This window comes from Euphorbia lathyris, chromosome 5, assembly GCF_963576675.1.
Source record: "Euphorbia lathyris chromosome 5, ddEupLath1.1, whole genome shotgun sequence".
Classification (NCBI taxonomy): domain Eukaryota; kingdom Viridiplantae; phylum Streptophyta; class Magnoliopsida; order Malpighiales; family Euphorbiaceae; genus Euphorbia; species Euphorbia lathyris.
Genome location: NC_088914.1, coordinates 35,715,905 through 35,726,548, shown reverse-complemented (window position 1 = coordinate 35,726,548; position 10,644 = coordinate 35,715,905). Strand labels below are relative to the sequence as shown.

The 10,644-nt window shown below is 34.1% G+C and overlaps 1 protein-coding gene across 3 annotated transcripts; it reads right to left on the bottom strand.

The window, feature by feature from the left end:
- Nucleotides 1–3,585: 3,585 nt before the first annotated feature.
- On the bottom strand, nucleotides 3,586–10,644 carry LOC136229330 (nudix hydrolase 7-like). Of its 3 annotated transcripts, none has more exons than XM_066018044.1 (9): nucleotides 10,523–10,644; nucleotides 5,689–5,912; nucleotides 5,541–5,606; nucleotides 5,251–5,388; nucleotides 4,922–4,999; nucleotides 4,788–4,838; nucleotides 4,628–4,662; nucleotides 4,340–4,448; nucleotides 3,586–4,244 (listed from the first exon to the last, which is right to left on the bottom strand). In XM_066018044.1, exons 1-9 carry the CDS (start codon nucleotides 10,587–10,589, stop codon nucleotides 4,056–4,058), a joined length of 957 nt encoding a protein of 318 aa, XP_065874116.1. In that variant the 5' UTR covers nucleotides 10,590–10,644; the 3' UTR covers nucleotides 3,586–4,055. The 3 variants fall into 3 exon arrangements, with proteins under 3 accessions (XP_065874116.1, XP_065874117.1, XP_065874115.1); XM_066018045.1 differs by lacking the exon at nucleotides 10,523–10,644 and adding an exon at nucleotides 7,087–7,212; XM_066018043.1 differs by lacking the exon at nucleotides 10,523–10,644 and adding an exon at nucleotides 6,399–6,836.

Sequence of the window (10,644 nt, the reverse complement as noted above, 5' to 3'; positions counted from 1 at the left end):
AGACTGAAAAATGCATGGGCCACTTATTAGTGGTTAATCAATAAAATGTTAGCCAATCTCATCGGCAACACTGTATAGGTTTACATTGACGACATAATCGTCCTTAGTGTTGATGAGGCTTCACGTTGCCACTGTATTGAATGAAACTATCTCTCTTTTCTTCTTTCTCTCTTCTGTTATTCTCTCCCTAATTCCATGTTCTCTGTTCTCTTTCTCTTCTTATTCTTCTCCTATCTCCAACCCTAATTCTTCTATATTCACTACTTCCAAAAATCCCTAAACGTAACATTGGTATCAGAGATCGTCTTACCTTTGGCCATGGAAGATTTTGAACAGTAAATGGAACAGTACTGCAGTGAGACTCGCGAGCGGCAGCAAAGGTTTGGCAAACAATGGGAATTGCTTCGCAAGAAGCAACAAGAAAATTATAAACAAATCTGTAAATCATTCTCAAACTTGATTCAATCGATTCGAGAATTCAGAGGAGTTTCAAATCCTTCTTCAGATGCACCCCAAGTGTTTGATAAAATTCTTGAGAGGAAATTAGAGCCACCAGATTCCAGTTTGCAAGAAAAACTTGAAAAAATAGTAGATCCTTCTTTGGTTGCATCTCAATTGTTGGAGAAAGTGCATGCAAGGAAGTTGGGCAGCCTAGACAAGCACCACCAGTAGTTTGAAGAGGTAAGGAATCAGACCACTATTATTAACATGTTGATACCTAAAATTCAATCTAAATCAAAATCATATCAACCCATGGAATCCTATAAGCAAGCTAGGTTTTAGGACACCCATCTGAATGATAAGATTGAGGTTCCTAAGCCCAATCCTACATTTAGATCTTCCCTAGTTCCAAAGCAATGGCCCCAAACTAACCATTCCTACACCAAAACTTCTGCTAACATCAACCAAACACGGGTAACAACTCAACCACTCTTCAAATCTCCATTCACCACTCCACCTAGGCCCTCAAACACCCCAAACAATTTGAAATCCAACTCAACCTTTAGAATTGGCACAACTCATAATAGTTTACATATGGATTCCTCATCCATCTATGGACAAGCAAATTTCCAGCCCAAGTTTGGACTAGGTGGCAACCCTGTTTATCGTTACATTCTTGGGGACAAGAATGATTTAAAGGGGGGAGTAATTCCATTGGTGAAGGTAATAAGAGGAGGTAGTGAGAGGGCTAATCATAGTAAGAAAAAGAAGAAAGGTAAGAATGGGATAGATGTGTTCTCGGTTGATTATGATAGTGGTATGCTTGCAAGGGTGGCCTGGTTTAAAAGGATGCTAAATGAAAGCTATGGTATGAATGTTGGGATGCCCATGGTATCCATCAGTCCTATCAGCAGCCATATTGCTTTGTGATACTACACAATCAAGCATTCCCCGGATTGAAGAATTTGAAGTGCTATCACATCTTCAAGATGCAAGCCTTGCTAAGTTTGCTTCATTGATGGGTCCAGGAGCCTTCTTGGAGTGTTCTATAGCAGTTAACATGGTAACTAATGAGGTAGACTCACTAGTTCAGCATATTAAAGAGGTCTTTTCGAGGGTCAAAATACTTTGTGCCGACCGTTATTTCCATCCCATCATTTTAGCGTTGTCAAACTTAAGAGGAGAATGAGTTCTTTCTAACTTGTACAAGGCTTAAATCTGAGCAATCAAACCTTGTTTTAGCCTATTGCACTCAAGATCATCAAGATGAATTTACACTAAAGGAGAAACTTCATGTTTTTATGGTAAGTGCAAAGCAAGCATTTGATCAACTTGGGCTTCTTCAGCAAGAAAAGATACTACAAATCCCTCAGCAACTCGATAAATGCCAGTTAAATCTCCTAGTTCTGAAAAGGGTTCGAGATGATGACGACAGTGAGGAGTATGATGAGCAAAAGAGAAGTGCTAGAGGTCTTGGGTTGGGCTACTTATTTTTTGGACATGCAAATGCTAGTGATGGTCGGGGACAAGTTTTGCTGAAAATGACGAGGAGTAATGAAGTTATGTTTGGGAATGCGTTCCTACCTTGTGATGGTGTTCCAATGGTGGCCAAACCTTATGCCTGTTTGCATAAGGATTGGGTTATGAATCCAATCTTGGAGTCTATATTCAAGATTGCGTTTGGAGCTGATTTAGACAACATGAATGGATCAAACGAAAAAGAATTGGCAGCCAAAATTAAAGAGCAAGCTTTTGAAAAGACGAATTATCTTCATGCTCCTATCATAGGAACAATGAAGAAAGATGATATTTTGTCTAGGTTCCTAAATGAGACAGAAACTAAAAGACACAACAACATCCACTCTATCTTGGTTCATCTATGTTCTTTGCAAACATCCAGATGTGCAAGAGAAGGTTGTGAATGAAGCGAGAAAAGTTTCAGAAGCAAAGGAATTTACAAATTTTGCAGAAAGTGCAGCATGAGCTATTGAAAAGAAGAATTATCTCCATGTTGCTGTCACAAAAACACTCATACTCTACCCAGTTGTGTCAGTTGACACAAAGGTTTGCTTTTCTGATGATACTCTACAAGATGGTTTTAGTATAAAGAAAGGAGATGTAGTAGCTTACCAACCTTATGCAATGGGAAGAATGAAATTCATATGGGGTGATGTTGCTCTAGAATATAAACCAGAAAGCAATGAAGATGGTATGTTTCAGCCACATCCACAGACGTAGAGCCCTTTCAAGTTCACTGTCACCCCCCTACAAATTCAATGAGTTGTTTCTGTCCCGGAGCCCTTTCAAGTTCACTGAGTTCCAAACTTCATACATCCTTAGGGACAAGAATGCTCTAAAGGAGGAAGTATTGTCACGATTATTCGAATTATTAGAGAAATTAAAAGGGGAATTATTACCTATTAATTAGGGGGTGATTGTTTTACATTTAAGTGTTAATTAGTTGTTATTTAGGACTGTTTACAGTTGTAACAGTTGTATTATTTACAGTTGTAGGATTTTATAACTGCTGCCACATCAGTAGGTTGGTCAGAGTCATGCCTTGTATGGAAAAGGAACCCTAATTCTTCTCTATTCACTACTTCCAAAAATCCCTAATCGTATCACATTGAATTACAGTTAAACCACATGAGGACCTTAGGCCCCGTTTGGTACATTGTAATGACGTTGTAATGAAATGTCAATTACAATGGAGATTTATTATCATGTTTGGTTAGTCATATCATTTTTATCAGTTTTATCGCAATGGAATCACAAATACATCACATAATATTCTTTGCAAATTTATGTAATTAGCTGTACGAAAAAAAGGCATGAATCTCATTACGATTAACCCTTTTATTTTTATTACCAATGACGAAATACGAAAAAAACATGAAAACATAAAAACTGAAAAAGTGAAAAAGTACGAAAAAGAGAAAAATGTGAAAAAACCGAAAATGAGAAAAAAATGCAAAAAAAAAACGTGAAAATCACAAAAAAGGAAAAATGAGAAAAAAAAAACGGGAAAGAGCAAAACGAGGAAAACAACGGAAAAGCGAAAAAGGGGGGAAATGTGAAAAAAGAAGAAAAACACGAAAAGCATAAAAATTGCATTTGACTAAATAAACATACGTATTGTAATGACAATTGCACCTTATCAATTTTATTAAAATTTGTCAACCAAACATGTATTATTTCATTCCATTACATTAAAAATTTGATTACATTACACCCTTGATTACATTACATTGCATTGCATTACAATGTAGCATACGGGGCTTGATTGGATGAAGGGTAGGGAAGGGTAAATAAAGGAATGGTAGAGAAGGGTAGGGAAAGGTAGAGAAAGGTAAAAAAGGGAAAGGAATGGTAATTTCTAACCTTTCAAAACCCATTGAATTGGTGGGTTGAAAATTGGACGAAATTTCTTAAAAAAAACCCTTCAAAAACCCTCCATTACGCTACCCTTCTTTTTTTTTTTTTTTTTTGTGTGTTCCAAACATGGGTTTGTAAAAACCCTTACTAACCCTTCCTCCTCCCAAACAAGGGTTTCTATAAACCCTTACTAACCCTTCCCTTATTAACCCCTCTAAACCCCCATCCAATCAAGCCCTTTAGAGTTTTCTGAAATCCCGGTTGTTAAAGTACAAATAGGTGAGTTTACCGGAAGCTGTGGCAGTAGGAATTGCAGAAAAACCGGCATAGTCTTCCTCTAATTTATTTTTGCATATTTCTGCTATTGATTTGAATATCTGGTGTTGTTTGTTATATGGCTGATTCACATACTCTTCAATTGGCATCCACTGAAACAACCAAAATTATCAACATCCATCTAACAATCTGAAACTCATTTCAATCAAAATTCAAATGTGATGCACTGCTATTATCTGATTAGTACCTGTGCTGCTTCAATCTCCGAATCTTGCTTCTCGATGTCTAAAGAGAGCGGTCGTAACATGCAAACGAAAAATATATCTGATTTGTCGAAAAATGACCTGTGGCTTTGCCTAATAATAGACAATAAAATGATGTTATCAAATACATCACAACCTAATGCTTCTACTCTATGACATGCTAGCAACTGCAATTAATTTAGGAATTCACAGGAAACCCAAACTACGTTCCACATATGGCACAAAAGTCTATAGATGAATGTATGTACAAGTTCATACAACACATTTCATACCTGAAAGCTAATATTTCCACGAATTCTGCTTCAATCTGACACAAAATAAAGATAAAAAAAAACTATTAGCGCTATGATGGTTCTAAATAACCATAAGATATGATCCGTCAACCATGTCAAATTCATTAATCAAACTACTAACAGATAACTCGTCACTTACTCCAGTTTCTTCTTTAACCTCTCGAACAGCAGCGTCACAGATATCCTCGCCCTACGGGTGGAAAAAAGTCCAATTAATTATGCAAACCAAAAGCATAAAAAATCACATCCAAAATAAAACTAATATATGCTCACCGCATCAACCACTCCAGTAGGTAGCTTCCATACCCCTGTACCTTTAAATCCACCACTTCCCTCTTGAACCACAAGCACCTAAATATAGTAATTTAATGTCAAAAGAGAAGAGATAATGCAAGAAAACGTCCCGAATTACCAAAGCAAATATGTATGTATAGAACATATATATATATATATATATATATATTGGTAGGAATTGAAACTTGGTTCTGTAAAACAAGGTCAAAGCATAGGCAAAGGAGTTATTGAAGACAAATGTCACAGGATACCTATCAAACTAACATTAAAAGGAGAATTCAAAGCTGAATTCAAAGATCTTGAAGTACCTCTCTGTTATCATTGACTACAAATGCCCCAATACCCACTCGATGTGAAGCATTTACTGGGATGGTATCAGGAGAACTAGCTAGCCAATTTACCAACATCAAGTAATCTGGTTCAGCATGATGATACCTAAATCCTGCCTGCCCAATTCCAGAGATTATAACAATACATTAGATAGATCAGCCAATAAGATGGCAATTCTGCACAAGTTCATTTACTTTCGCTCAGAATTTGAATCTGTCATTTACGCATTTAGAATTATTGGCAATATATGATAGTGTGATGCATATACCTGAACTGCAGGATCTACAAGATTAGAAAGTTTAATTGGCAATTTGATCCAAACAGCTCGCTTCCCCTGCACATAAAATAAAAATGAGATTCATAATATATATAACAGCAGCATCAGAAGAGAAACACATACGAATATTAGGAAGTACCTTATGTCTCCACATTGAAATAGAAGCTTTTAGTCTAGAATCAAAAGTTATTGAATCCATGTACTCTGTGAGTTTGACAATAACTCCTCCATATAGATCATCAACCCCGTGAAGCAATTCAACCTGCTCAACTTCATTTTCACAGACCATCTGCTCCTTAACAGGCAATGAATTTCTAGTGGATGACATGTTCCGGATCAAGAATGAAGTTTTACAGCGGCGACCTGAAGGATTTTGAAATTAGCTGTTCAATAAACTAAACAAAAAACAGACAGAAAATCCAAAATCCCACAAGGGCATTCATCTGTTAGATCTTCAAAATAATAAAAAATACTTCCATTTTCTTGTGTTTATCAAACAACTGCCGGCAATGTTCAAGACAGTTGGCAGGTTTTAAAAACATAAATAAATCGTTGAACTTCCATATGGTGATGGGTAGAGATCTACATTGTGGGGATAATTTTGAGGCAACTCGCGTAAGACAACAAAAGGGTAAAACTCGAAAGTAAAGTTCAAAATATGGAACCATTCAACCAAAATTGAAGCAAGTCCAGAACGAATTTGGAAATAAGAAGACAATAGAAATAGCATAAGTTACACGATTAATTGATTAGCAGGACCAATTTGGGTATGAAGATTGATAACCCTAAAAATGACACAGCTCCATCAAACAATACCCAAAGTCAGAGCATAAATATATGAATGTATACCTTTTGAGGAATCATATAGAGGACATGATAGAGTTCCAAGAAAAGGCATATTAGGAGAGGAAGGCCGCAGAAAAGAAGAAGATAGCGCTGGTGCTCTATTGATTGAAAGAAAGTGGAGGAAGAAGAAGAGCTTGCCGGGCTTGAATCTCAGGTTTTGCATATACACAGTAATCTGAATATGAAAATGAAGATCCCAAAGTTGGGGCTGAGGAATTGACTAAAATGTCGAAATTGATAAGAAATTCAAAGGGGTTTGTCCTCCATGGTAATGTGAAACACCATAAACAGAGCAATATAACGGTGAAGAATTTGGATTTGAAGGACGAAGCAACTAAAGAAGCAACGTGAAACCTCCTCGTCCGTTGTATATCTCCGCCGTCATTTACAACTAGTATTTTCATAGAAATGGTATAATCTTCTTCCATTTTGAGTTTGATTTTTTTAATAGATGTTGAATCAGGTATTTAAACATTTGTTTCATAACCTTGAGTTGACCTTGAGACAGTCGTGAAAGCAATCTATCTTTGTAATTGAAAAGTTATGCTATTTTGACCCATCATATCAAAAGCATTTATTTATTTATTCTTTTGTTTTATCAGAAGTATCTATTCGTATGTGAAAGTGCGTAACCCAACCCTAGCAGAATATAGTTCAGAGAAAGAGCAAAGAAAAGGGAGAAAAGACTTACAAACATGGGTTTTTGGTCTTCTGGTTTCCTCAAGAAGATAGATGCAAAACTTTTATTTTAAAATAATTAGTACCTTATAATTATAATAAATTTTCAGCTTTTTCTTTGTGTTTGTTTGCAGGAAATAGAAAATGGAATGGAAGAGAAAGAAACAGTTGTTCCATTGAAAATGGTGAGTTCTGCGTATTTGGTAATTTCCTTGCTCCGCACTCTGCAACTTCTTAAATGTGAAACGTTTTTAGTAACACTCATTACATGTTACATAATTCGTTATAGGTAAAGTTGAAGACCGGAGTAGATCGATCCATCCTTAGAATTTATGTAACCACTGCTCCGGAGTGGGCAATGCTCAAGCAGAAAACATGAAGAATGAACGGTTTCAAAGGACACAAATGAATTAGATTGAACCTTATTTTTCGATTTAATACATATTTACTTTCTAAAATTTGACAAATTTTATCTATTGACAGCTTGGATTTTTAAAATAACATATCATAAGTTTATAGTTTGATATACATATAGTTCGCTTTAATCACATATATAGTTGCTCATTTTGATCTCTTACCTACAAAGTCATTAAACTCTTATCTTTACTGTGTGAGTTGACGCTTGCATGCTATAGGAAAAAAGTGTACTAGTTCGTTTAGTAGATTGGTTCTCTGAACTTTACAAGTGTCTCACCAGCTCCCTAAACTTGCTTATTTCGTATCACCAGATCTCTAAATCTGTCCATAAAATATAGATTAGCTCCCTGAACTTTGTAAGTGTCTCACCAACTCCTCAAACTTGCATATTCTGTAACAATTAAATACAAAACCATAATACCAACTCTCGATTCTCATCCATTCAATCTCTCAAACCTGCAACACTCACTCGTATAATAGATTGAAAGGTAGAAGAAGCGAAAAAATTACCTCTCGAATAGATGGAGACGTATTTTTAGAATTTAGATTTAATAAGTTTTTGTATTTAGTTGTTACAGAATAAACAAGTTTAGGGAGTTGGTGAGACACTTGCAAAGTTCAGTGAGTTAATCTACTTTTATGAATAAGTTTAGAGAGCTGGTGATACGAAATAAACAAGTTTAGGGAGCTGGTGAAACACTTACAAAGTTTAGGGAGTCAATCTACTATTTTGAACAAGTTCAAAGCTGGTAATGTATACTTTTGGACAAGTTTATTAGGCCTTGATACAATAATAAACTTTAAAATGATAAGAACAAAAGCATTTTATTAGAAATATATCCTTTCTAAACCCTATTCCGCAAATAGATATATTATATTTCTCAAGTAGTCAGTCAATTTGTTAAATTAAAATCTGAACACCAACAGATTTCATATATAACTGCTATTTATCTATTATTTTTATTTTAGAAAAGAGAATAACTTTTTTTTCCTTCATCACTAAGGAACCACCCTCTAAATATGATGGCATATGATAAAAGTTAAAGGGAGCAAATGAGAAATTCTGCTATACTCAACACATCCATCCAATTAAATGGTATCATTTCAATTTGTATGTGTTTATTTCTTAAACCCATTATCTCTTATGAATTCATTTCTTTTTTATTGGTCAGATGCATACTAAAAAAACGAGGGAAAATATTTTCTGGAGCAAAGCCGGTTTATGCTGATATCAGTATGCAAGTCAGTTAAGCCTTTTTTTTTTTTTTTGTAAACTCATTAATGGAAATGAAAAAAAAAATTGATAATGTAATTTTATCAAATTGTTATAAGCATAATGAAGTTATGATAATAAATAAAAAAAAAAACTGATAGTGTAATTTTATCAAATTGTTATATGCATAATGAAGTTGATATATCACCATCTTTTTCTAGTTTTATGAAAATGTTTATATCTTCATAATTGAAAAAAAAAAAAAGTACAAATACAATAAAAAAAATCATAAGTAATAAAAAAAACTTACTATCTTATATATCACCAACCTTCTTAACTTGGTGTAAAAAACTTATTAATTCATGTACCAAAAGGTGGTATAGTTCGGTGGGTACACTTCTCAAATTAGAAGTGTGAAGTTGTAGATTGGAACTCAAACTATTAAAAAAAATGTCTCATAATTAATTAACTTCTTCAATTTGCTTTATGTGACATGCATAACTCATATTATTATATGACAGTATAATATGATGAGATTTTACAACCGTTATATCTTTAATTAATTTTAAAGGGCTGATAAGGACACCTAAAAACAAGTTTAGATGGCTAATATGTTGTTTTAAGTAAGTTCAGTAGATGATAAATCACTTTAAATAAGTTTAGAGATTAATAATATATTTGTAAAGTTAAGAAATAACCAATTTTTTAGACCAAGTTCATGGGCTCGTGATGTATTGTCTATTAAAAATACTAGGAAATTAAAATATCAGAATTTGTAAAAATTGATATAAGTTGGTTGCAGTCTAAGGGCCCGTTTGTTTTAACTACTATTTGCTTTTGCTGTTTGCTGTTACGGTTTGCTGTTTTCTGTTGGAAAAAGCTGCTTTTCCAAAAAGCAGAGATTCTCTGTTTTTGTAAAAGGCTGCTTTTCGGGTCTAAAAGGAAAACAGGAGGTCACTAACCAAACACATACTGCTGCTTTTCCAGATGTAAAAGGCAAACAGGAGGTCGCTAACCAAACACCCAAAACTCTCCCTTTTGAAGTGAAAAGGCAAACAGGAGCATGAAAAGTAGCAACCAAACACCCTCTAAATCTAAAAACGCCAAGAAGCTCTCCTCTTCTTTATCCATGTTTTTGAGTTTTTTTTTCTGCTCTTAACCTGAAGATAAAAGTCTTCTTTGCTTTGTTTTGCTTTTCTTTATTGAATAATTTTTTTGATTGATCTATTATGTTAGATTTAATAGTTTCTTTTTTATTTGTAGTTTTTTTCTTTCTCCAGTTGCGGTATGTCTCCATATATGTGTGGTTGTCTTATGTATCTCATATAAGTATTATCATGTTTTTCTTTAAGAAAAAACATAAGAGTTCCATCTATGATCATATAGATCCGGGTTATTGAAAGATCATTAAGTCATTTTTGGACAAAAAATGCTATAAATTCAATTTTGGAATAGGATATTTTTCTCATCGTTGTGTCAAAAACAGTTTCAAACAATGTCTAACATTGTTCTATCATGATCTATGATATTGAAAATGTAGATTCAAGTTTCTCTGTTGTAGTTTTTTATTATAATTATTTTAATTGTTTATATGTAGATCTAATATTTTTTATTTTTTCTAATGAATAAAAGAATTTATCATTCTTGTAAAAAATGAAAGTTATATATAAAACAGTAAAGATTGATTTTGATAATATAATTGAGGGTAAGGTGTAGTATAAAGATAGAGAAACATTAGGTAGTAAATTTGGGATGATTAAGTTGGAAAATAACATAGAGCAGGTGAGATTAAACATGCTATATAGAAAGAAAGAAGTACCTGATGATCTCTCTCGTAGCTGAAATGCGTAGCTGATGTACAAGTAGAAGAGACCAATTAAGAGCATTATATATAGTTTAGTGGGAATTTGTGAATATAGTTTATCTATCTGGACCTGGCAT